Source organism: Suillus plorans (genome assembly GCF_016647745.1).
Source record: "Suillus plorans strain S12 chromosome Unknown HD556scaffold_105, whole genome shotgun sequence".
NCBI classification, from domain to species: Eukaryota; Fungi; Basidiomycota; class Agaricomycetes; order Boletales; family Suillaceae; genus Suillus; species Suillus plorans.
In genome coordinates, this window is record NW_024537489.1 from 129,928 (window position 1) to 155,085 (window position 25,158).

Genomic DNA, 25,158 nt, shown 5'->3' on the forward strand with positions numbered 1-25,158 from the left:
CGGGACAATCTAAGTATGGAACCTCGTCTCGCAGGAACAGATGCAAATTGTCTGTATTATCGACGCATCATTATTCGTTGGTGGAGTCGAACCTTGGCCTGGCCAGATGATCACGGTTTTCGAACTCCGACTGAGCAGCAGTCTGTATAAGAAGCCTCATTGTTGGCCTCGTGTGCTTTTCTCCATCATCTTGACAGTCGCTGACGACAAAATACACAAGGACTCAGAGGCGAAGACATCAAACAGTGTTTAGGACCAGAAGATGAAAGAAGAAACACCCAGAAAAAGGTGCAGGAAGGCCAGGGTACCAAGTGAAGACCCTCGTGCCAGGCCGGTGTTAGCAATATTCAGTGTCCCTCCATCGGCCACACTGTTTAAATACTTTCTTTGCAGGCACCACTTTGGGGAATATCCCGGAGCACCTTTCGGGACAACATGGAATGATCGGTGCGTACTGTGGATTTTCGTGTAATAACTTCAGTTACCTCATCTGTCTATTTGTAAACAGCGCAGAATGTTTTCATGCTGGCGTACATCGCCAATTGGAACCTGGTATACATGGCACTAAGGAAATGGGCGCATTCTCGATTGTCGTCTCGGGTCAATACAAAGATGACAAGGATGAGGGGGACACGATGTAAGCACCTAGCGGTACTTATTTCGAGCCACAGTAGTAATATTACCTGTCCATATAGCTTTTATACAGGTTCAGGTGTGTATTCACAGTCCGGGCTACAAGATTGTATGCCAACTTAGAATCATCAGGGGGTCACGAGCCCGGTGATCGTGTAAATTCTCATTGTGCTTCATAGCTTGACGCTGATTGTAATTCCAAAAACGCGCGAGCAGGTCCGTGACCAGGAATGGACGGATTTTGGAAACGAAGCACTTCTTGTGAGTTCTATACCGGATAGATGCGATGACAAGAAATGACGATACAATAGAAATCTTCCAAAACAAGCAACCCCGTGCGCGTCATTCGGGGCTACGAGCTCGAATCCGAATTTGCGCCCTGGGAAGGCTTTCGGTATGATGGCTTGTACATCTGTAAACGTGTAATATTGTTCTTAATATTTACATACATCCGTTGAGCACTGATCATCGATCCTTTGTCTTCAAAGGCGTGGCAAGAAAAGAACAGAGACGGACATTATGTCATCTGTCGTTACCTTATGGAGGCAAGTCTCCTAATAATCAGGCTTTGATTAGACTGACCAGTATCAAAAGAGAGTTCCAGGCCAACCACCCTTACGCCGTCGTTCACCGGTTGTCGGCCTTTACATGCCAATACCAGGCTTCGAAGACGTGCAGCCGCTAGCGCCAGGGCCAACTCCAGTAAATGGACGCCAAAGATTCAGGGATCGGTTGAAGGCCTTGGTGGATAATGATCAACGAACTCATGGCCCCTGTAAAGAGCTCCGCCGTTGAGCTCGCTTGCGAACGTGGTATACGTGAGGCCCTCTTGCGCCTATCACGCCTAAGCCCAGGTTCAGCGAGATTCAAGGAAAGAAAATGAGGCCCCCGAGATATCCTGATGATGACGAAGTGCAGATATGTTCTACGAGGAAGAAGATGAGACAGATGTAATACCTGATGACCTTGAGATGGATATTGTACCAACAGACCACAGTGACAACTTTCGATGCACTACCCTCCAACTTGACCAGTAGATAGCCCTCAAAACATGCACCACAACAGGGCACGATTGCATACCGAGTCTCAGACTGGCATTCGCATGCCAACATTCCAACGACTGTAGAAAAAAAACATCAATGCAAAGATGAGCAGGCAACTTGCTCACACTGTCCATAGGGACAGCCGCAACAACACTTGAACGAGCTTTGTAAAGTCGTTAGCCATAATATGCAAGGACGAACCAGTTAGCTCTGGAAGTAGTTCGCATATGTGCGCTGGTATATGGGGTATGCATTAAACGATCTTATGACTGCGTTATGGATGAGATAACATCATGGGATGTCAGATGACGGGAGAGATCGTCGTAATTAAAGACTGGTAGATTAATGATGACCGTCAGTGTATTCAGGAGATGTACAACATATAAAAGAGCCAGAAGCGAGTCCAGCGTGTGATATCGTTGTGGTAGCGACGACGGGAGGTGTGGAGACAAGATAGAGGAAGCAGCATGCCCTCGGTTTTTCTCATGCTGGTGCATTCCTCTGCGTGACACGAGGCAGAATTCGAACATGAAAATGTTATCAAGTAGAATTGAATATTCGAGTAGATAGATAGGAACACGCGCGTTTGGCCTGGCAATACAGCACGTCAACTAATACTGAGGGATGCTCATGCAGCTCCATAACTGCATCGCTTGGTCTGCCAGAGAGGCGATTCAGAACCCAGTGGAAAGGGCGGGGTCGCGATGGCGTATCGAGTGTATGATAAAAATGAAAGTGGCCACGATCCATACGAATGGTGATGGTTGGGACGGTGTCGTACAGACAACGGAGAAGATTGAGGCGCTTACAACAGTACCAGATGAGACATTAATGACGTACGTGAGCACGATTTGGTGGGCCGTTAAAGAAACATCGGGGTACATACATGGGAACGTCGTGTAGCATCAACCTATCGGAATGCAAACTCGTCTGTCTTCACATCCAAGATTTTGACTTCGAATAGCAGTCGAGGGCTCCAAGTCCTTGTATCTATCGGTACTCGCAATTGACATGGTCGTGTCTTGCGAGTAAAGGACGGCATAATGATGACACTGCAAATAGTACCTTGTCTCCGCGAGGTCCGACTCGTCCGAGCGATTGTCTTTTCGGTCTCCGCATCCTACTGCCTTGCAGTCTCATCTTAAAATACGCCCACCACTAGCCGAAAATATCAACTCCAGCGGATCGACCTGACTGGCCGTGTATGCCCTATCCATTTCGCAATGATCTTGCCTGTGTCGATGTCCCACAACCTCACCGCACCAACCACACTTCCGCTAACTCTTTTCTTACCGCCTGAAGACAATACCATGGTCTCACTGTCTCCGTCCTGATCCCGTCCTATCTGTTCTCCACTCTTCAATTCACATACCCGCAGCGAGCCGTCCGTTGAACCCAGTCATCATCCGCTCTCCGCCTAGCAGATGTATGGCGCCAAAAACCAGATTGATGTGTCCTTCAAATTTCTGGTGGGCGTTATCGCTGATGTCTCCTGCTTCACAGCAACGGGTAAAGTCATAATCAACTATCAGGTGCAACTCCATTCTAGCTTTCATCCAACGAAGGCCAAAACCAAAACCATCACTCGCTACGATGTGTTTCTCAACAGGTCTCGAAGCGTTGACACCAAGGCACAATGGGCGTTTAGGTCAAGTCAGTGTCGAGTTTACTGGAAGCTCGAGCTGGCACATTGTACATGTGACACCCTCGTGATTACTTCACAGCTTTTAGTGTAGGCTACGTGGCAGATGTCCGTCATCTCCGAGTGGCCCATGCTCAATACCCATCTGGTGTGTAAGATGTATATTTGACCGTGCCTAAACTCACTAGACGGGTAGCTTTCCCAATCGCTGACACCGGTCACCATGATATTCCATCTTCATCCACAAACTTTGGAACAACATCACTACACGTGAACTTTGCGATATAGCCTTGGTGGTGGATCACTATCGTAGTTTCCAAACAATCCGGTTTGCTGGTGGCTAAGCGCTGATGTCTTGCGGATAGGCCCGCCATTCATTGAGACAACGACACCTTCAGTCAGAGAATGCAGCTGCTGAAGGTAGTATTTTTGGATTACAGCTCGTCCATGCTCGCGCCCTACCGTGTAGATGTCGTCGATATTCGGAATGAATATATGATTATGATGATTATCGTATCATGTAAACCATATGAAGACAGAAGGTGTGTTGAGACTGGCCAGGAGTATTATTCACTGCATTTCCCACTGTTTCCAGCTCGAGTCAGGACGCAGCATTCCGAATAACCATGGACTTGAAGACTGAAGTTACGGCTTTCGAACTCCGACACAGTAGTAGTCTATAAGTACTGCTTATCTCCATTGTCCTCACAATCACCAACGGCCCAATAAACAACGTTCGCACTCAGAAGGACTTGGACGCGAAGACATCACACAGTGCCTGGGACGAAAAGATAGGTGATCCAAGAGAAATGTCTAGCCAAATACCGGCGTAAGTCTCTCAGTGTTCCTCCCTCAATTATATCTATTCATGCAGTGTCTTTGCAGGCATCGCTTTGGGGAAATTCCAGGAGCACCTGTGGGGACGACATGGGCGACTCGGTGCTTGGTCTTGATTCTCGTTTGATACATCAGTTACCTAATCTGCCTATCTGTTCACAGCAAAGAATGTCATAATGCCGGCGTGCATGTCCAATTGGAGCCTGGTATACATGGCACTAAGGAAATGGGCGCATTCTCGATTGTCGTCTCGGGTCAATACAAAGATGACAAGGATGAGGGGGACAAGATGTAAGCACCTAGCGGTACTTATTTCGAGCCACATTAGTAATATTACCTGTCCATATAGCTTTTATACAGGTTCAGGTGTGTATTCACAGTCCGGGCTACAAGATTGTATGCCAACTTAGAATCATCAGGGGGTCACGAGCCCGGTGATCGTGTAAATTCTCATTGTGCTTCATAGCTTGACGCTGATTGTAATTCCAAAGACGCGCGAGCAGGTCCGTGACCAGGAATGGACGGATTTTGGAAACGAAGCACTTCTTGTGAGTTCTATACCGGATAGATGCGAGGACGGGAAATGACGATACAATAGAAATCTTCCGAAACAGGCAACCCCGTGCGAGTCATTCGGGGCTACGAGCTCGAATCCGAATTTGCGCCCTGGGAAGGCTTTCGGTATGATGGCTTGTACATTTGTACACGTGTAATATTGTTCTTAATATTTACATACATCCGTTGAACACTGATCCTTTGTCTTCAAAGGCGTGGCAAGAAAAGAACAGAGACGGACATTATGTCATCTGTCGTTTCCTTATGGAGGCAAGTTTCCTAATGGTCGGGCTTTGATTAGACTGACCAGCATCGAAAGAGAGTTCCAGGTCAATTACCCTTACGCCGTCGTTCAACGACTTTCCCCCGTTACAAGCTATTACCAGGCGAAGTCGTGCAGCCGCCAGCGCCAATGCCGCCCCCAGTAACTCCCCGTCAAAGAATCATGCAGCAGTTTGGGGCCTTGGTAGATGATGATCAACGAACTCACGGCCCCTCGAAAGAGCTCCACCGTTGAGCTCGCTTGTGAACGTGGTATGCCGGAGTGCTTATCACGCTCAAGCCCAGGCTCACTAAAATTCAAGGAAAGGAAACGAGGAACTTGTACGATAACCCTCGAGTGAAAGTGTGATATCACAGTGCAGATATGTTCCCTGAGGAAGAAGATGAAGCAGATGTAATACCTGATGCGAGATTAATATTGTACAAACAAACCCTCATGATATGGTCAATAAGCACGCGACTTTTGATAAAATGGGCGGTTGAATTCAGGTTTCTTCCAACCTCTGTTTCGAGTGTAGTTTAAGGGATGACTGATAGGCTGTGAGGGGAATAAAGTTGTACCGACATGTGACTCGGTGGACACCATTGCCATGACCAAATTTTGTTAGGTCAGCTTTGCATCGATTCAGATGAACATTTTACTCAGTATATATTATAGATTGCCAAATAAAACATTCATATCCATAGTATCCTCGTAATGATGGAATATTGTCGAGACTGGATAGGGGTTTTGTTCACTATGTTCATTCTTAAGCTTGAACGTTGAACACTGATGAGTAGTTGGTTTATTACGAGTGTCACCATGTCACCCTTCACACTATGGAATCAGTAACTATGCCGCCGGTTGCCCAGCACACAATTACAGAGGTTTGCATAAGTATACGGATTGGAAATGCCATTCCTCCGAGTCAGGGAAGCACATATACACCTTAGAATTAGCTTTCGCAGATCGCAACACAGAAGGATGAGTGCCGTGCTCGACACTTATGTAAAAAGGCTTAGGGATAATGAGAATTGATTCTTGCGATCAGATGATTGTGCGATAGTGATACATCGATGATAACTGTCTAATTTGCACCGTAACGAAGACAGGTTGTCCAAGATGGAGATAACCTCGAGCTTCTGACCTTAGGCTGTAGCTGTGCTAACAGTTTGAAAAGAGTCGAAACTCCAACATGATACTCAAGACATACCACGTTAGAGAGCCTTCTTGGGGGTGCCCTCCTTGGGGGGCCCGTTCTTGAGGGGCTTAATCTCACGGGATTCCTCCTTGGTGGGCCCGTTCTTGAGGGGCTTAACTTCACGGGATTCCTCCTTGGCGGGCTCAACATCACGGGATTCCTCCGCAACAATGTCTGTACCACAATGTGTATCTCGTTAAACAAGATGTAGATAGCGCAAACATGCCGAGACATACATGAGAATGATTTCGTAGGGGGGTCCGCGACATCACGGGATTTCTCGGCGGCGATGTCTGTGTCACAATGCACATCTCGTTAGACAATATGTAAACAATGTAAACACGCCGAGACATACCTGTGAATGCCTTATTGGGGGGGACCTCGGCATCAGAGGGGTCCTCAGCAACAAGATCTGAATGGTTTTGACATCAGACATGGCGCAGATAGGATGAGCACGCTAGAGCATACACGGGAATGCCTTTTGCGCGCGTTTCTCGACATCAGAGGGGTCCTCAGCAACAAGATCTGAATGGTTTTGACATTAAACATGGTGCAGATAGGATAAGCACGCTAGAGCATACACGGGAACGCCTTTTGCGCGCGCTTCTCGACATCTATGTCACCAACCAGGTAAGTAGTGCACCACAAGATGAGGCTAGCACTGAAGCCTCACCTTTGACGACCGGAGATGCCGCGGTCATCTGCAGCAAAGCAATGGCAACACAAACGAAAGATAAAGTGAGCTTCATTGTGGTTAGATGTAAGCAATAGCGATCGTTGGAGGGTGTTGAGTGTACAATTGATGCAAGGAGTGAAACCTTTATATCTTTGGGTAGCTCGATTATCTCTCAGACTCGCTCGCAGAAAAACATTCATTCTATAATCGGTTTGGAGTGTATATCGTGTGCTTAGGAAAAGCCTGAGCTTTCTTCCGTTCACAACCTGCTTGTTCAATCCACCACGATAAGGCGAGAAAGTCTGCCTCTAGGCAGGTCCGTATTGTTTCTTGATTGCTTAGGCGAAACGTTCTTCCGTTAGTTGACACAGAAGAAGGACCTCGGTGTGGCCAGGTTCATAGTGAGAGTGAAGTGATGGGAGGCCCTGTTCAACAATTTTGTCAGGTCCCTGGATTGATCAGAAAGAACCACGAACACGTCATGCTGAGCAACAGCGTAAGTAAATCTCCGTGACCTGAAGCGACTTACCAATGTCGTGTTTATTGTTCCAGGAGTTGATGTTGTACCAGTGGCATCTCAGCCCGTCCAAATCCAGCTCTTGCTCAGTGCGGCTACATCGACAATGTCGTTCCCACTCCCGAAGACGGTCTTGCAGTCAACAAGCCTTATACTTCACGCTGTGTGAGTAAGGCTGTATCGAGTACAGGTTTAAAGTCCTAGACTGATCTCTCGCGTAAAATTCGACCTGATGGAGATAGGTAGCGAGTTTTGTTAAGGCTTAACATTATATACGTGGTCGCGAACAAAGTCATGTGCCACTAGTGTGCAAGTTGACGCGTTGTTTGTGCCAGTGGCGAGATCCCAGTGCCTGCCAACTCCTCGGACTCAGGCAAGTAAACGATATCGTCACCAGATTCAACATCTTGTACTAAAAGTACTTGTAACTCACTTGACCATTTTTTACTGCGTCGAAGGAACTTTCTGAAAAGTAGACGCAACCACTTTGGAGGGCTGGTATGTTGAAACTGACACTCTGATTCAGAATCTAACATTGCTCCTTGGCAGGGGGGGGGGGGGGGGACTGACGGTAGAACTATGAAGTACTCCTACAATTGAGTTCGTTATCTACCAGGAACATCCAGTCAGGCCGGCGGCCAGTTGGCAGAATTCTCGACTTCTGCCACCCGTGGAGTAGGTGCGACTCGCGGCTGTCATGGCCCTGGACATACTTAATGCCATTTAGCATTTGTCTCATTATGCGAGCATCGGACGCACAGGTAGATGGAAGCTGATGTTCAGGACTCGATGCAACAGATCAGTCAGTGTTGTCGAAAGTCCGGCAGTTTGTTCAACCGAGTACAACTCACACTGCAGATGGGTTCCCCTGATGTGCACCATAAAGCAATCTGGCGTGTTGTGACACGTTATTTTCCGTGCCTGCCAGCAACAGCTCAAGCTATAGTAGTGGTTTCTGGTAAGTTGAGCATGTAATGCTAATAGTTACCTTGTATATTCAGTGACCTGAAAATTTCTCTCAGAGCACGTCCAACGGCAGACTCAATGCTTCACAACCTCAAACTTCGACTCTCGGGCATATTACACGTATTTGGGCCTGGTGCTTTCGCCATTAGCATCATTTTGAACATCCTCACCATACTGCGCTTGCGACATCAATCTGTCGATGATAAACAGTACTGTATGTCGAGGTCGTCCCTTACTGACAGCCATCTCATCAGCATATTTGATGCAGCTTATATCGGTAATGATCATCCGATCGAATTACCCCTCGACTTGGAGATTGTTGGATTGACGTTTGAAGACTCAAAATATTACAGTACTTCGGGGCTCACGGCCTGGTCGGAGTGGAATCTGCTTGATCACTTTCAACAAGGCCACGGATTCGTTCGTCTGGGACCAAATGGTAAGTAAACACCCACCCCATTCTTGTCAGTGCATGAGTCAGACGCTTGCCATTCCCACATTCTATCAGGGCGACTGTTTGGTGTCTCGATGTTTCACCAGCTGCATTGTCTACAAATGATCCGATTAGCCCTTATGAATGGGCCCAATGATCATAGTGGCCACTGCCTCAACTTCTTGCGACAGGCCATCCTTTGCAATTCTGATACTACCCTCGATCCAGTCTACACCAATGGATCGGTGTCAGGCTCAAGCGGCTTGGGTGTCACGCACATATGCCGAGATTGGTCGCAGGTTTATGCGTACATTGAGGAGAACCAGAGGAGCCCTGTGTGGGCAGAGCACAAAACAGAGATGTAATCATAACGCGAAGTCAAGTGGGAGGATCTGATTTCGCACTAACGCTGGATGAGATCAGCTCGTAAAATACTTACTTATAAATCTCAGTTGGTGCTCGAAGCGGTAGCCGAGTCCCCAAGGCTATTCAATGTCGAGGGTTAATCTGAGTGACAAGGCAGCATTTCTCTCATGTGCACCGTGATTGCATGATAAAGGTCTTGGTCATTGTCTCGGTGCTTGAATTGGATGTCAAGCGCAGTCGCAGGGTTATTCAATGGAAGGTCAGGCTAGCATGGGTATCGAGTAGAAATTGATTGATCGCGAGTACCCAAGAGTCGTTCAAGGTGATATGCGATAGAGATGCATGAAGGCTGTCAAAGCATGGGCGGTGTCAGGGAAGACGTAAATGCAACATAACATGTCAAATTCATTCTTGATCCATAATTAAGTACGATGCAAAACTCCAAGCTCCAGAGCTCCGTCATCCAACTTCCATCCAACAAGCATGTAGAACATATACCGAGCGACATGGTGAGATACGATAACTACGTCCAGCGTGCAATAAGGTTTATCCGATAAACATATAGACGATACACCAAGCAATAATGAAGAGAGGAAAACACCCTGAGAAAAAGAAACATTCGATGCAAAAGGAGTGTGAGTGTTGTACAATGATTTGGCCCAATATATAAAAGAATGAAACAAGTATCGTAGTCGTAGAGATAGACAAGGTTCGTGAAGAATCGGAGAAAATACTAGATCACAGCAACAGGAAGTTAGCAAGAGTGACAGATCGGCAGGCCAAGGGGGACATACAGTCGTACGCTAGACTATGTCGCGTTGCGGGCAGGAACAATATACCCGTAGACCAATTTTTTCGGGTCTTGGAGAGTGAACTTGCGACGTCCCTTCTTAGCACGGTCTTTGCTTTCAAGGAGTGGTCCGCATGTCGCTTGATGCCGATCCAAAGAATCGGATCTCGACCACCGCTTTCCGCAATAAGGGCATTCGCAAGACGTAGTATAGTGGACGCTCTCAACGTGACGGCCCAAACTGAGCATCGCCTCTGATCTTGAGCAATCCTCGAATTTGCAGGCAGCCGTGTCTGTGGATTTGACACCGTGCCAGTGCAACAGGTGATATGCGACGCGGGCCTTGTTCATTTCTACGAACAGCCCGCAGGGCTGGTCCGTCCAACCGCATGCTCGTACGCAAGTCATCCCTGCGGGTAGTTCGTTCGTAATCTTGACGGACCGCTTGGAGTAGGAATCGTCGAGTTCCATCGCCCCAAATCTCCTCGTTCGAAGAAGATTACCATGGGCATCATGAGTCCTGCGCCTGCTGATATCTACCGGCTTCGGGTCGTGAACGGGCATACCCATGACTACGGCAGTAGCGTCCGCTAGTCTGTAAAAACCAAACTTCCCCTCTCTGATTTCTTCTTCGTCATCGTCCAAGCATCTGCGCTTGCGGGTGGTTAGCGCGGGAGATGAACTGGAACCATCTTCCTCGGATTTAACGGTATGGCGAGTTTTACGCTTGGGACGTTTGGCGCACATCTGCCCATTGGGGGCGGAGGAAGATGGCTCCAAGCTGTTGTCATCACTCAGATACATTGTCGCGTCAGAGTCAGACGCGGACGGCAAAAAGGTTTCGGTATCCGACATCGTGTCCATGATGGCACTAGCGTATGCGTTGCCGGTATAATCCATTGTCGAGGGGATAGACACTTCAGCCTGTAAGTGCGTATTTTGCTCTTGAGAGAATGGAGGTCGGGGGTCATATGCGCGAGGATCCCCCGCTGCCCAAAGCTCTAGGTCGACGACAGTGGGAAAGTAATTTTGCGCAAAATTAGGTCCATGCGCATACGAACCACCATCATAGCCATACTGGGACCATACAGGGACTTCCAGCGACGCTTGAGGGACGGAAAAGGGCTGCGGAGAATAGTGTTGGCTCGGATCGAATGGGGGAAGCTGGAGGAGACCAGCCACCGGAGCGGTGAATTGGTTCAACGTTGGAAACGACATCTGAGTATTTGGAACATCCGGTAAAGATGCTGAAGACCTGGAAAAATGAATGAGCAATGGCGGACACTCAGTTGGGGTGGCACGTACCAGTGATACGCCTTTAGGTATTCATCTTCCTCGCAGGCCCGAGCCCATCTGCCACAGGCCGTCAGTTGAGTCGATGTTTGGATCGAGGTAGAACTACATACTCAGCCCGGATGGCGGACACATCTTCGGGATAAAATAACTCTTGAGCGTCTTCCGAGACCGTGTTAGCGATGGCCTCTGTGTGGATTCCAGGTTGAGAACACGAAAGGATAGTCCCGCTAAAAAAATTATGAGATGGAGCGCGTCATCCGACACGAGATTGAATACTAACCTATCCATCGACATCTGAAGACTGTCGTATGAGGCACTAAATGCGGAAGGCATTGTCAGCATATACCGAGTCGACATGTCAGTAGACTTACCTAGACATATCAATGATTTGAACAAGCAATATCAAATGGCTAAGATGAAGTGGCAAGGGAAAGAGGGCGAGAGATAGAAAAGTGAAGGAGAGAACGCCAGGTTTTTAACCTCACAACATGTGGAGAAGCGCGATACAAAGCACGCCTGTGGACGAGCACTATGTCCCGACAACATGTCGCAAAAAGGCAAGCGTGTGTGGTCACTTCACATATTTGTGGCGTCTATTCAACTGCTTTGAAGCACCATGCGTGCATCAATCCACAAAAGCACAAACCTTTCACCACACGTCGCTCATCCTTTGTTAGACCTAGACGCGCGTGGGGGCGATGAAGTAAGTACTGGCGCTTGCTCACTAAAGGATATGACATTACTAGTGCGTGCAACAGTACAACTCCATCAAAATTCGAAGTATCGCAACAATGAGATTTTCGTGAAAGATGGTCACGGCACACTCAACTACAACCGCGAGCTTTGACAATGGTAACAGTAACAAGCGACCTGCAGTACAAGCGGGCAGCTGATATATTACAGCTGAATATTGCGCCGTAGAGGAACGTAAGATGTGAAGGTGCGAAGCACCCCAGGCCTGAAACTTCTGACATATGTAGTGTCAGTTGCATGTTTAATTGTAAACGTGCAGAGACACTTACCTTCACTGTTCATTGGGTTGTGACCCAGCCTAGTCCTTGCCGCAGAGGTGAGAATTGGAGGGCTTGATATCATCTAACCACTCAATGGACAGTGGACACCGAAATACTTTTTCAGATCGAAACCATGGTTTGACATTAGCGTTTATGTGAAGATATCAGGAGCTAGGTGGCAATGTAACAGAGAGAACGCGGCACATAATACCCTCATTATCATGATATGAGGGTAGCATTCTCTGGACTAGCTTGAGATGTCAACAGCTTCATGACTTTGGATCACTTCAAGTTGAAGATACATCACATATTTGTTCAACCTGAGATAGGCATATCAACACGCGCGACTTTTGTTATCATAATTATGTCAGAGGCATGAAGCTGCACGCATAATACAGGGTTTGTGTTGATATCAGAATTCACCGTGGTAAAGCAGTAGTGTTCAAAGTCTGACTCGGAGCAACGCGTACACGTTGTTTTGGTCTGTTGTCCAAAGGCTTCCGAGAGTTTCCTTATGTGGAAGCCGCACATTGCAAATCACTAGGTTCTCGACAAGTTCCTTGACCATGTTTCAATATTTCAATGTGCAACCTCGTGTATGTTTCTTAAGCAGGCCACATGAATATTCACTGAGACGCTGATCACACTCAGACTAGGGTAGCTTTTCTGCATAAAATAAACTGGCCAATAAACTGAAGAAATAAACTGTTGTTATTAAGTAGGGCTTAACATTATATGTAATGGTACATACAGTATCCCTGACAACCACTACAGGACAGACAAAGCAGTTCTATTCCTGCAGAAGGATTGTTTGAAATTTGAATGCCTGATCAAATATCCAAAATGCTATAGCGCTAAAGTTTCATCCGCCCAGGCAGTTTTATGAAGGCACACCGCTTAGCACAAGCAGCACATGTCAGGGCAAAATCTAGGCGAGGTTGTACTAAGTACCGTGACCGAATGCGCTGCGTTATCTCGCAATCTTGTAGTCCAATGAGAGGTCATAGGAATTGCGATACCCCCAATCGATCCTGTTTTCCTTGAACGTCTGATTCTCAGGCTGGAGATCAGCTGTAGTAGGAGGCTGCTGGTTTCTTCCCATTACAGGCACCGTTAAAATTCTTTGCCAAATGTGACATATGTGACAGTTCCGCGTGATCGGGTTTTTTAGAGTACTCAGCGCCTACATGCCCGACAACTTGTGCTGCAACCACTGCTGCGTGGATTATAGGCAGGTCTTCACGCGCACGAGCCTCCACACCATCTAAAGCATCTATCCCAGTCGTGTGAGGGTGCGCAAGAATTTGAAGAAGAATTATGTGCCACTGAGTCTTAGCCTTCCGGTGAGGTCGCGGTGAAATGAATCATAATCATCACTACTAACTATTCATAAACTATGACAGTTGATTTGTCATAGATCAATATCATGATGAGCAGAATCGGCCGAAAAGATTTGATTGTCGACAGTCCCCATGGTAGATTTCCGGCTAGCCCACTTTTTTTTGGGTAGAACGTCATGCAAACGCCATGCTGGCCACCCTTGCTGCAAGATGGCGTTTTATCATACGCCCTATCACGCCCTATCACACGCCATCACCCGCCCTATTGCGCCACTTCTCCGCAACTGACATATGTGGTAGAATTCGATCGGTAGGCCCTCTCTATGTCGACATGCTGATAGCTATAGGCTCATTGACCACAGAACGCTCATATATCTAGCATGGGTCGTGGCTAGCTTGAAGTCTTATCTCTTCCCTCCTACCTTTTCGCTCACGACCGCTCGCCACAATGGGTGCCGAAAAGACAGACGCTACTGCTGATCACACTAGCAAAGGCGAATTCTCCGACGTCTCAGGCCATGATGGAGAGTCTCTTCAGGGGCCCTCGCGGTACACCCTGCAACGTAAACTCAAGAATCGTCACATTGCCATGATCAGGTGTGTTTAATTTTCTTCTCTTTCCTGGCGAATTCCAACCTCCGTCAAGTATTGGCGGTGTTATCGGTACTGGTCTTTTTGTTGGAACCGCAAACTCTCTGAGTTATGGAGGCCCCATCGGTCTGTTGCTCGGCTACATCGTGATGGGCACCATCGTCTATTGCGTTATGATTAGTTTGGGAGAAATGGTATGCTTGTTGCACGTCCTAAACGTAGACCACATACCTGATCTTCATCTTCATAGGTTGCTTACCTACCTATACCTGGTGGTCACATCAAACTCGCCGAGCGCTTCGTTGACCCTGCGTTCTCTTTTGCTATGGGTTGGAATTACTGGTATGACTGGGCGATTGGTTGTACGTCTTATTTTTCCTCGTTCATTTTTCACAATTACTGACCTCTTACTTTTCAGCACCTGGTACTTGAGTTGGATGCCTTTTCTTGACATGCCTGCTGACATTTTTTATCATCTCAGCTGAAATTTCTGCTGCTGCATTATTGATCAACTATTGGAATTACACTGTCAATGATTCAGTATGGGTCGTCATATGCCTTGCCGTTGTTGTCGCCATTAATACGCTCGGTGCTGGCGCTTACGGCGAGGCGGAATTCATATTTGCGTGCGTACCGAATACTATATCCCGATCTCGCATTCTAAGATTACTGCAGATCCATTAAGGTCATCACAATCACTGGTCTTATTATTCTCGGCATAATCATCGATTTGGGAGGTGGCCCAAACCGTGACCGCATTGGATTCCGCTACTGGAAAAATCCTGGACCATTCGTTCAGTATAATGGCATTCAAGGTGCCAAGGGACGATTCCTTGGCTGGTGGGCTGTTCTGATCCAGGCTGCTTTCTCGTTCATTGGAACCGAAATTGTTGCTGTACGTTATATTCCAGGGCTATCAATAAATATATTACTTACGAATCCCACCTAGATTGCTGCTGGAGAAGCGAAGAATCCTCGTCATACCTTGCCCAAAGCCATCCGTCGAGTGTACATCCGTATATTACTTTTCTACATCGGTGGAACACTCATCATTGGTCTGCTTGTACCATCCAACAACCCATTACTCGTATTGAACAGTGGAACCGCCCAGTCTCCATTCGTCATTGCTATCGAAACAGCTGGGATTAAATTTCTTCCTTCGGTAAGCCGCACATGCCTTCTCTTTTTTTTACCTAGAGATTTCTTATTGAGTTATTCAAAACAGATCATCAATGCTTGTTTGTTGACCTCGGCATGGTCCAACTCATCTAGTTCCTTGTACACTGCATCTCGTGCGATTCGTGCGTATGCTTATCCGGTGGCCAACTCATCGAAATTAACGAACTTTGTAGATGGTCTTGCAGCCTCAGGAAATGCTCCCAAGATCTTCCTTAAAACCACACGCAACGGGTTGCCTTACGTTGCTGTTCTGTTCACAGCCATTTTCTCCTTTCTTGCCTTCATGGCTGTGTCCAAGGGTGCGGGCTCAGTGTTTAACTGGTTGTCCAACATGACATCCGTCGCTGGCCTTATGACGTGGTTTGGTATTTCTGTAACATACCTCCGCTTCTACAAGGGCATGCAGGTTCAAGGCATCGACCGCAAGACGCTCCCTTACTACACAAATCTCCAGCCATACGCAGCGTGGTGGGGAGTAGTTTCAACGATCACCATCTGTTTCGTATGTCAACTTTTCATATTCGTTGATACTGTTTAGACTGACTATTCCTCTACACTCTAGTTCAGCGGATGGAATGTCTTCCTCGAAGGTAATTGGAGTACTGCAACTTTCGTTACCAACTACGTCCTTTTCATTACCTGGCCAATCTTGTACTTTGGTGCTCGCCTCTACTATGGCACCAAGCCCATTGCTGCAGCGGACATGGACTTCAAGAGAGATATAGCTGAAATTGTGGCGGACTCGTATGAGGAACCCCCGCCAAAGAACAAGATAGAAGCATTCTGGCAATGGCTGGTGAGCATGGCTGCACCACTTGGCAATTTTTAACATCACTAACGTCACCCCACTCGTAGATGTAATTATACCTGCAATAATACCTGGAGATCGATTATCGTCAAATATATCACTGTTTTTTGTAAGCCCTCAATTGTTCGACATACCTGGTTGTTCGTTGTATGTCACTGCCAACTCTACCAAACATAATTACCCAGTCTACTTGATTATGACCAAAATGCGACCTTGCCCTTTGTATCCAGTGAACCTTGCGAAGAAACAAGTTTGGGTTCCAATTTCTGTCCATGAAACGAGTGTTTTTATCGGGTACCTCCGCTGCAGTAAGGTGGTCTGGCGCAGGTCCTGGCGCATTGACTTGCAGACGGTAGTCCTACGCTGTGTTGCCGTAGTCGGACCTCGATAGATAGCCTCCTGCTACAGAGGTTTGGCCTTGGTAGTCCGTGCCCGTCCCACCACTCCATCAGATTACCAGCATCTCACACGATTCTGCAGTTTATTTAATGATCAAATTTGAAATTGAAATGAGGCTGATATCGATATCGATGATGCCTCCTAGTACTTGCTTGTTGCAAATCGACTACGTGCGTCAGCTGACCTTCTGCCTGGCATACATGCAGGCAAAGCAAGGTGATGCAAGGTGAGCATGGTGTTATTCCAAAATATGATGCATTGATGTTTCGTCGCTGTTCCCTGAAATATGGAAACAACTAATAATAAATGTCAGTAACTAAGATGTAGTCTCATAGGTGAAGAAACTCAGAGTAGAAGATGAACTTGAAGGGAGAATAACTCAGTTTTCATTAAAAAGAAAGGTTATTGAAGAATGGTGAAATAATGAACAAAAAGTGAACGCAGATGAAAGGTGTATCGATAAGCGAATGCATCAAGATACATGGCACATAGGCTGCGGCAACCATACAATCTACCAAAAAAGAAACCCAGTGATAATTACCCTTGTTGCATACTGATGTAACGCATGGCCATGCCGAAATATAGAATGGAAGCTAATGAATTCAAGATTAGGGACACTAGTTCGTCGTCCACCACTGTCATTTTATGCAAGAGCAGGGCGACCGCACCAGCCGCCGCATGAGAGGTAAATGCATTACCTCCCAGAACAATCGAAATCAAACCTGATAAAATATCAAATGTCAGCACAACTGTTGAATCCAAACCAGAAAGGTTCGCTTACCGCCTGCGAGATATCCCAAAGAGCCCATGGCAGCAAGGTTAGCCATGCAAACGAGACTAATGTGAATCAGCACTTTTCGATGCGACAACTGGAACGGTTTCTTCATCTAAGTGGATTGTTTTGGATCGGCGACAGCGCCATACAGTGGCTCCATCAGGAAAATCACCCTACCCTCTGGTTGATCCTTTCATGCATCTCGATATCCGCGTCGGATCTCCAGAAAAAAAGTGGTAGGATAGTCCCTCCAGCGAGCACGTGAATGATAAGGCAACCAACACGTCGTAATGTACGGTGGAAACATCTTGAACCTGGGGTGGATTCGTCATGAGCATGAAATAAATAAATAAAAAGGCCGCTCCTTGCTACAAAAGCGGACATATCAGTCTTGCAAGACATAAAGATAATGAACAGTATACTTACCATGCAGAGAAAACCCAGCACTTTGTGCCGGAAGCGCCTGTTACGCTTCTTCCAGCCCTGCTCTCTCACCTCCTGCCAAAGTTCTTCAAGATTGAGCTTTCCGATAGAGAAGTAGCAGATGTCAGTGAAGCAAAGCCGAGCGTGAAACCGGGATGGTGGTTTCCGGCCCTCGGGAAGATCTGACTGCTTTTTTATCGAGGAAGGTGACTTGACACTGGACTTCATCGAGAAGTCTAAGTGGTCATTACCGGAGTCGAGAGAGGAAGACATGATGACGAAGCTATCATAATCTTTATTGAACTAGCAATGTGTTTTGTTGAGCGGTCTGGGAGATGAACAGTGAGAAGAGTAAGCGTGAGCAGCGAGATGCCTACCTCGACCTTGTGGATCAAGCCTCGAGAGTGCTGCGTCTTTATGATCATGAAAGAAATATGGGTATGGTAGGGTCGGATATTAGTGGGAGCAAGAGATTCATTGTCAGCAAATATATCGGGGAAACGGGTGATGAGGAACGCGAACCAGAAGAATCGTGTTGGGAAATTCGCTAGGTGTCTAGGAAGTCTGGCTTTCGAAAACGTGGTACAGATATTTGGAGTGTGTTTTGAACGAAGATACCTTCAGACTACAAGGTCCGAATAGACACCAAATGAGACTAAAATTGAGAGGTGCACCCCAAGTAGTGGGCGCAGCACGAAAAATGGGGATGCGACGAGGAAGAAGAAACGAAACGAAACTGTAGAATATCGGAACTTAAGGGCAAGCTGGCAAGGTCAGGCTATCAATTGGCAATTCGGTGTGGGACTACTGAATCGTAAGGGTGCTTGCGCACCAGTCCCCGACTCCTGATTCCGGCCTGCTCGTTCTTAAAATGACATGCACTGCAACGTGCCATCGTATTTCAAGTCGTGGACATCTTATCATGACAAGGGCATGTATCAAATCCAGTACTTACGTACCAGCAACACAAAACAGAGTGTGGTTCAGATACACGAGTGCAGTAAGTATTACATATGCAAGATGATGCGTACCGTAAGAACCACGAGGTGGTACATCATAAATGTAAAGTAGGACAAGGCAAGAACAAAGCGTAAAAGGCGTGTATGCACATTATAATGTCAATTGTCGGAAATTTCTAATTTTGGTTGGCATGCCTTAAAATGGATTGGAAGGCCTCAATTTACCGGCGGCATTACAACTCGCTTGGAAGGGAACCCGAAAATTTTGGAAGCCGCTTAGAAGCAATATAGAGGGTCTTGCAAGTGGGTGGTCCCAAGACCGTTCCAATGCAAGGGCAAGATTTTGACCAATGCTCTATATACCCTAATTGGAATATCATTGGAACCGACAAGTATCCTTCCAAGGTCTTGAAATTACGCAGTCTTTTATTTAATATAATAATAGCACTATTAATAATAATATTGTAAAATTGCTCCCAATTGCGTTCCAAGCGTTCCTCAATCACTCCCGTTTCGTTTTGAAATAATAATTCTGGTGGGGACAATTTTTGAGTTGGAGACAATACGAATATGATATCAGTCTTACTAACCTTGGACAAACGGATGGATGAGACCCGGAGAGGCAGTTGATGACCAAATCCCATTCCTAGCAGCATGTTCAAGGAGACAGGAGTGGTTGGAGGCAGGCACGACGGCAGCATGACAAGTCCAAGGAGACGGGAGTGGTTGGAGGCAGGCGTCAACGGCAGCACGACAAGTTCAAGGAGAAGGGAGTGGTTGGAGGCAGGCATCAACGGCAGCACGACAAGTTCAAGGAGACGGGAGTGGTTGGAGACGGGAGTGGTTGGAGGCAGGCGTCAACGGCAGCACGGCAAGTTCAAGGAGACGGGAGTGGTTGGAGGCAGGCATCAACGGCAGCACGGCAAGTTCAAGGAGACGGGAGTGGTTGGAGACGGGAGTGGTTGGAGGCAGGCGTCAACGGCAGCACGGCAAGTTCAAGGAGACGGGAGTGGTTGGAGGCAGGCATCAATGGCAGCACGGCAAGTTCAAGGAGACGGGAGTGGTTGGAGGCAGGCATCAATGGCAGCACAGCAAGTTCAAGGAGACAGGAGTGGTTGGAGGCAGGCATCAACGGCAGCACGGCAAGTTCAAGGAGACGGGAGTGGTTGGAGGCAGGCGTCAACGGCAGCACGGCAAGTTCAAGGAGACGGGAGTGGTTGGAGGCAGGCATCAACGGCAGCACGGCAAGTTCAAGGAGACGGGAGTGGTTGGAGGCAGGCATCAATGGCAGCACGGCAAGTTCAAGGAGACGGGAGTGGTTGGAGGCAGGCATCAACGGCAGCACGGCAAGTTCAAGGAGACGGGAGTGGTTGGAGGCAGGCGTCAACGGCAGCACGACAAGTTCAAGGAGACGGGAGTGGTTGGAGGCATCGGCAGCACGACAAGTTCAAGGAGACGGGAGTGGTTGGAGGCATCGGCAGCACGACAAGTTCAAGGAGACGACGGGAGTGGTTGGAGGCTGCAGGCATCGGCGGCACAACAAGTTCAAGGAGACGACGGGAGTGGTTGGAGGCTGCAGGCATCGGCGGCACAACAAGTTCAAGGAGACGACGGGAGTGGAGGTTGGCAGGACATGAGACAGTCGACAACGACAAGACTTAATTTTGTTTATAGTTGAAATGATATGACAAGTTGAACGAAAGACTTCCAAGTCTTTCACATCAAATGTTTGTTGTTGTTGATTGTATTACTAATCCAACGACATCAAGAACAATCTAAGTACATCGACGAGTGACATGAGACGAAGAAAATCTATTATATTACTTAGTGGTCTTTGATCGGCCCCTTCGCACACCACTGCCACTGACTACTAATGATGAAACCTCAGGTTCAACATTGGCAGGAGCTTGATCTTCTGAAATGTTACTGTCAGCAGCTGCAGCCTTGCCCTTCCGCCTTGGCTTCGGCTTCAGCTTCGGCTTCTGAGCAGCAACAGGAGCTACAGGCTCTGCTTCAACGTCCTCGTCGACTGCTGCAGGTGGTAGGTGCTCGGCCAAAGCTAGACCTTGCATGGCAGCAGAGATTGACTGGGGTCCGGGTGCAGAAGAAGATGCTTGATGACAGGACCAACCGACGACGTCTGAATCATATTCAGTTCTGGTAGTTCCGCCCCAGTCTCCATTGCATGCTCAAACATTTCTTCCCAGCTGTCACGCGGACCACTCGTCAAGTCGCCTAGTAACGTCGAGTCTGAATCAAGGAGAGTTGCGGCAGAAGAAGTGGAAAACAAGGAGTTGTTGAAAAAGGTGAAGACTCTGTCTGCCCAGGCACCTCCAGTCAACAGCGATTGTCGGTAGTAGTTATGGTAGTCTTTGTATGGTATGCGAGATTTGTCGCCAACTTCAACCAACTCTTTGTCACCGGAAAGGACAAATATAGCCTGAAACTCGTATTAAGTGTCAATATTGTGCAGCATAAGAGACAACACGTACGACAATGGCTGCTGCAGCAATGAGACCCGGTGTTACAGCACGTAGCTCCCATATTTTCGCCTTTGTTTTCGGAGTGGGAACTGCATTGGCAGCGAGCGACGACCGGCCAAAGAGTGACGCTTTCAGAATCTATAAATGCTATTTAGTTAGTTCTATTTAGAGAGGGGAGGCAAGAACCTACATAAACAAGTTTTGCTGTTTTCAAAAACTGATCTCTGAGGAGATGGTCCGGACGAGGGAAAAGAATCGGCGCAAACTTCGTGTACTGGCCTTGGGGGTTAAGGAGCAGAGATTTGCAAGAAGGCTCTGTGTCCCATGCATAACCGCGTATAAAAAACTTGGCATCTAAGCCAAAAATGGCTGCCGCGCATGACTTGACATCTGAGAGCATTTCGGCATGAACATTATTGACGCCTTTCACAAACTGGACAGACTAAGTTTATCATCGAGCGCAATCAAAGATGGGAGGGCTTACATGGGAGCCAAAGTTTTTATGAGCCATCATATTATGGTCAGCTGGCGGTATGAATTGGAAAAGTTCAGCTTTAATGCCATCCTGGATGGATAGCGGTGAGAGCCATCGCTCCTTGCTTGAGAGGTCAATTCTGGGAGGTGGCTCACGCAAGGGGAAAATAGATGTTTCGACCCATAAGCAGTGGGTGATAGAGAACTTGCATCCAAAATTTCTGATGCTGTCTTCCTTGGCAGCAAGGGCAAGATCTTTCTTTGTAAGCTTTGTCTTCCGACCTTTCGAAACGGTAGCCTCGAGTAAAGCAATCTTCTTCAATGATTCCCGGTACTTTCCACGCATGTCAAAAAGAAGTTTTTGCACGATTTCAAGCGCCTGTTAGTAGATATGATTATTAGTTATTACTACAAACATTGTCTGTGTGTAGCAAAACGACAGTTACCTTGCGAAGATCTTGAGTTGACATGTTAGCGGTTGGGGCAGCAATGGTGTTGCGAATCCGCATCAAGTCTGCATCATCATCCAAATCTGAGTCGCTAAGGCTATCAGTTCCATCTGAGTTGCGGGTGGAGTCACTGTCGACGTCATTGATTGCTTGAGTGAAGTCTTCGCCTTGGTTGCGCTGAATTGGAGGCATAGTATTAGTATTAGTGAAACAGTCAAGCAAACGTCGAGAACAGAAAACTGGAGTGTTAGTCAATCGCACGAGCTTTAAATTGACCCTAGCATGTGCTATTGGGGCGGCGACGACATGTCATGACATTAACTAACAAATTGATACGCACCTTAGACTCATTGAATATATGTAATGATGCGCATTGATGGTTCTGATAAAGGTTGCAGCGTTGTTCAGACGAATATCAGAATGAGACCCTGTGGATGTAATAAGGCGGCAGCATCACATCAATATCACACGCACAAATTAAACAGAGCATCATCACGACTTACTTAAATACATAATGCATTGACAATAATTGTGTCATGTCCCCATGCAGAAAGCGGAGATGAACGATTGATAGTCTATTAAGTACCCCGAAGATTCTTGACCATGTCTTCGAACTCCCTAAGCGTTACTGGATCCACATTGAGTTCCCACTCCAGATACTGATACATCTTGCACTCCATCTGATTGATTTCTCGCAATTGGAACATACCCTGGGCTACAATACTCCAGGATTTGTTGGAGTAAGTGCTGTCACAGATGACCTTGGATGCGAGCATGAAAGCGGATATGAAAAGACGGTGACCCGAAGATCCCCAAGCAGTGGGAAGCGTGCTTTGAGAAGCTGGAAAGGTCATGGATTAAAGTTTGTCAGTGTGGTGAGACACATATGTGATGAAATGGGGGAGCCTTACTTGAGAGTTAGAAGAGGAAGGAGGGTACTCTGGACAAGTTTAAAAGAGATAGGTAATGTCAATGAACCGTTATTACTAATGTAACTGTAGTGAATGTACAGTACGAAGAAACATGTCAGTATCCACAGTATCCACAAGAAAATAATCTCCATCATGAGCAAAATCTGGAATGAGAAGAGCACCACAAATGATGGAATGAAGTGTAATAAACTCAGATAAAGAAGCAGGCCGTGCGCGAAGTCGAGTTAGTCGCAGTTCTTGATCCATACGCCGACGTGGGCCAATTCAGGCATCCATAGGTAGAACGAGTGCGAGATCTAAGGTACAGCTGCCAACAGTGTGCTTAAACATGCATAATGTTACGACTGGGATTGGTCGAGCTATCAGAGTCCGGATGGACAATCGGCGGTAAGCCTGATAGACAGGAGTCTTCTCTCGAATGAGAGGATCAAGGATCTGGGCTAAGACGAGTGTTGCTGACTCTCTTAGAATCGTGATTCTTAGACAACAAGGTTGGAGACCTTGTTGAAGGAATGTTCCAGGTAAAACCCAGTAGATTAAAGTAAAGACATAATCGTGCATAGTACAGTCTATATAGGCAATGTTCGAGCGGAGCTCGTAAATGTGTTATCAAGATAAGAGCGATAGGGCGGACGGCCCGCTTGGATAAGAGATAAGAGAAGGTACGGACAGCCCGTTTAGTACGTAATGAACAAAAGAAATGATAGAGAAATGTTATCGTAACATTACCCCGTTATTACAGTCAAAGTCACCGACTTCGACATTAATCGTCCTGGTTGATGTACTCGTCCATGTGAGCGTAGTAGATGACGTCTGCGTCAGCATTCTGGAATTCTAATTCCTCGTCGATGCAGTGTGTCGTATCGGTGTTCGCTCTGTCCAACTCCACTAGGAGTTCTTCATCTTTCCTGGCTTCCCATGCTGCCAAACCTCGTAAAAGCCGTCGTCGGTATAAACCAACGGAAATTGCTCCTTTTTGGAGCATAGGGGCAGTAGATGGAGAAGTGACCAGGCGCATGAGCCTGGCATATACGGCAGTAGTATTCGGGGCAGTTCTTGTGGCGATGCCCGAGTTTCTTGCAGACGCACATACGAAATTGTCTGGGGAGAACTGAGGTTGTTTTACGTGATGATGTCGGGGGATTCGGTGAGGTCATGACCTCGCGCTTCTTTCCTTTAGAAGCTCTGGTCTTCATCACTCCATGTACGATAGTTCCCTTACGGGTCTTTCGTTTGTAGATGGTGGCGGGCTCGGGGATGGGTAATACTTCTTCAGCCTGTGCTGGCTGAGGTTCTTCTCTAGGTATATCTGTAGCAGGTATGCTGGGGGGAGCGCTAGCAGAAGCGCTTGGCGGGCGACCGACCTCGGTCGTGTTCGTTCGGCAACAGTTCGTATAACTGTTTTGCAGACAGTGCTAAAAGCAGCAGGAAGAAGCTGAATCTCAAGACTGCGAATGTGTCTCTGGATGTGTTGACATGCAAGTCTGAGGGCGTCGTTTTCGACTTCTGAGTCGGAGCTCAAGGGCGGCGGTGGCGCGTATGACATGGATCTGGGATAATATGGGGGCTGCTACGACTGCAGGTTCTTTGGCGAGTTGTCTTTCAAGCTCTTCTGCGTGGGCGAGTGATAATAGAGTGGTTTCGACAATAGCATCGTCGTGACGTTGATGATGTTCTGTTATAGGATGTGTCTCTGAGAGAGACGTGGGAGATGTTTGATTCGGTGGGCGATGGTGTCTGGGGAGGAGTCATGTTACTGAAGAAATGTTTGTTTGTCTGAGGGAATGATTTGTTCAGTTCAACTTGTGTCTCTTTATACGTTGCAAGGAGATCTTTCGAACTCCGCAAATTCTCTTCGGGTATCCATTCATTGCTCCCGGAAGAATAACCGGTCCAAGATACGAGATAGCGTCTTCGTTTTCCCGCTCCTTTGTGGCTAAGAATAGCTTCGACTTCATATTCTTCTTCGCCATTGACTATATCGGGCGGTGGTTCGGTATAGTTCGGTCCGTGTATCTCTGTTTCGCGATAGGACGATAGTTCAGAAGTGGAACGTGGGATGAACTTTCCATTGCTTGGGGAGTTTAGGGTGAACGTGATGGGGGATAAGACTGCT

General features: G+C 47.3%; 10 protein-coding genes across 10 annotated transcripts; 5 read left to right on the forward strand and 5 right to left on the reverse strand.

The window, feature by feature from the left end:
- The first annotated feature begins 3 nt into the window (after positions 1 to 3).
- On the forward strand, positions 4 to 1,349 carry HD556DRAFT_99669 (PUA-like domain-containing protein). Its single transcript, XM_041312217.1, has 7 exons — positions 4 to 447; positions 509 to 637; positions 696 to 712; positions 766 to 788; positions 850 to 894; positions 945 to 1,178; positions 1,228 to 1,349. The coding sequence occupies exons 1-6, from the start codon at positions 263 to 265 to the stop codon at positions 1,089 to 1,091; spliced, it is 546 nt and encodes a 181-aa protein (XP_041153199.1). The 5' UTR covers positions 4 to 262; the 3' UTR covers positions 1,092 to 1,178; positions 1,228 to 1,349.
- A 2,778-nt stretch (positions 1,350 to 4,127) lies between these two features.
- HD556DRAFT_1450471 (PUA-like domain-containing protein) lies at positions 4,128 to 5,227 on the forward strand (the record flags this gene model as incomplete). Its single annotated transcript, XM_041307768.1, has 9 exons — positions 4,128 to 4,147; positions 4,204 to 4,257; positions 4,318 to 4,446; positions 4,505 to 4,521; positions 4,575 to 4,597; positions 4,647 to 4,703; positions 4,754 to 4,864; positions 4,924 to 4,995; positions 5,030 to 5,227. 9 exons carry the CDS (start codon positions 4,128 to 4,130, stop codon positions 5,225 to 5,227), a joined length of 681 nt encoding a protein of 226 aa, XP_041153200.1.
- Positions 5,228 to 5,993: 766 nt separating this feature from the next.
- On the reverse strand, positions 5,994 to 7,214 carry HD556DRAFT_100803 (uncharacterized protein). Its single transcript, XM_041295860.1, has 6 exons — positions 6,847 to 7,214; positions 6,757 to 6,787; positions 6,642 to 6,698; positions 6,529 to 6,585; positions 6,410 to 6,466; positions 5,994 to 6,347 (listed from the first exon to the last, which is right to left on the reverse strand). The coding sequence occupies exons 1-6, from the start codon at positions 7,047 to 7,049 to the stop codon at positions 6,060 to 6,062; spliced, it is 693 nt and encodes a 230-aa protein (XP_041153201.1). The 5' UTR covers positions 7,050 to 7,214; the 3' UTR covers positions 5,994 to 6,059.
- A 716-nt stretch (positions 7,215 to 7,930) lies between these two features.
- On the forward strand, positions 7,931 to 9,333 carry HD556DRAFT_1420847 (uncharacterized protein). The gene is made up of 5 exons (XM_041304472.1): positions 7,931 to 8,168; positions 8,225 to 8,324; positions 8,389 to 8,546; positions 8,601 to 8,771; positions 8,841 to 9,333. Exons 3-5 carry the CDS (start codon positions 8,411 to 8,413, stop codon positions 9,128 to 9,130), a joined length of 597 nt encoding a protein of 198 aa, XP_041153202.1. The 5' UTR covers positions 7,931 to 8,168; positions 8,225 to 8,324; positions 8,389 to 8,410; the 3' UTR covers positions 9,131 to 9,333.
- Positions 9,334 to 9,519: 186 nt separating this feature from the next.
- On the reverse strand, positions 9,520 to 10,329 carry HD556DRAFT_1279329 (uncharacterized protein; the record flags this gene model as incomplete). The annotated part of the gene is made up of 2 exons (XM_041299271.1): positions 9,520 to 9,864; positions 9,926 to 10,329. One exon carries the CDS (start codon positions 10,327 to 10,329, stop codon positions 9,940 to 9,942), a length of 390 nt encoding a protein of 129 aa, XP_041153203.1. The 3' UTR covers positions 9,520 to 9,864; positions 9,926 to 9,939.
- Positions 10,330 to 14,126: 3,797 nt separating this feature from the next.
- On the forward strand, positions 14,127 to 16,554 carry HD556DRAFT_1301033 (amino acid permease/ SLC12A domain-containing protein). The gene is made up of 11 exons (XM_041299469.1): positions 14,127 to 14,167; positions 14,217 to 14,355; positions 14,412 to 14,523; positions 14,580 to 14,585; positions 14,643 to 14,787; positions 14,837 to 15,056; positions 15,111 to 15,323; positions 15,387 to 15,462; positions 15,514 to 15,842; positions 15,903 to 16,136; positions 16,196 to 16,554. Exons 1-11 carry the CDS (start codon positions 14,160 to 14,162, stop codon positions 16,199 to 16,201), a joined length of 1,488 nt encoding a protein of 495 aa, XP_041153204.1. The 5' UTR covers positions 14,127 to 14,159; the 3' UTR covers positions 16,202 to 16,554.
- Positions 16,555 to 17,084: 530 nt separating this feature from the next.
- Positions 17,085 to 18,018, reverse strand: HD556DRAFT_1450476 (uncharacterized protein; the record flags this gene model as incomplete). The annotated part of the gene is made up of 4 exons (XM_041307769.1): positions 17,085 to 17,269; positions 17,329 to 17,384; positions 17,605 to 17,690; positions 17,749 to 18,018. 4 exons carry the CDS (start codon positions 18,016 to 18,018, stop codon positions 17,085 to 17,087), a joined length of 597 nt encoding a protein of 198 aa, XP_041153205.1.
- A 1,340-nt stretch (positions 18,019 to 19,358) lies between these two features.
- HD556DRAFT_1450477 (uncharacterized protein) lies at positions 19,359 to 20,366 on the forward strand (the record flags this gene model as incomplete). The annotated part of the gene is made up of 1 exon (XM_041307770.1): positions 19,359 to 20,366. One exon carries the CDS (start codon positions 19,359 to 19,361, stop codon positions 20,364 to 20,366), a length of 1,008 nt encoding a protein of 335 aa, XP_041153206.1.
- Positions 20,367 to 20,524: 158 nt separating this feature from the next.
- On the reverse strand, positions 20,525 to 22,302 carry HD556DRAFT_1450478 (uncharacterized protein; the record flags this gene model as incomplete). The annotated part of the gene is made up of 6 exons (XM_041307771.1): positions 20,525 to 20,791; positions 20,836 to 21,144; positions 21,197 to 21,325; positions 21,378 to 21,620; positions 21,672 to 22,040; positions 22,108 to 22,302. 6 exons carry the CDS (start codon positions 22,300 to 22,302, stop codon positions 20,525 to 20,527), a joined length of 1,512 nt encoding a protein of 503 aa, XP_041153207.1.
- A 386-nt stretch (positions 22,303 to 22,688) lies between these two features.
- On the reverse strand, positions 22,689 to 23,288 carry HD556DRAFT_1450479 (uncharacterized protein; the record flags this gene model as incomplete). The annotated part of the gene is made up of 3 exons (XM_041307772.1): positions 22,689 to 22,941; positions 23,022 to 23,050; positions 23,121 to 23,288. The coding sequence occupies 3 exons, from the start codon at positions 23,286 to 23,288 to the stop codon at positions 22,689 to 22,691; spliced, it is 450 nt and encodes a 149-aa protein (XP_041153208.1).
- Positions 23,289 to 25,158: the final 1,870 nt, after the last annotated feature.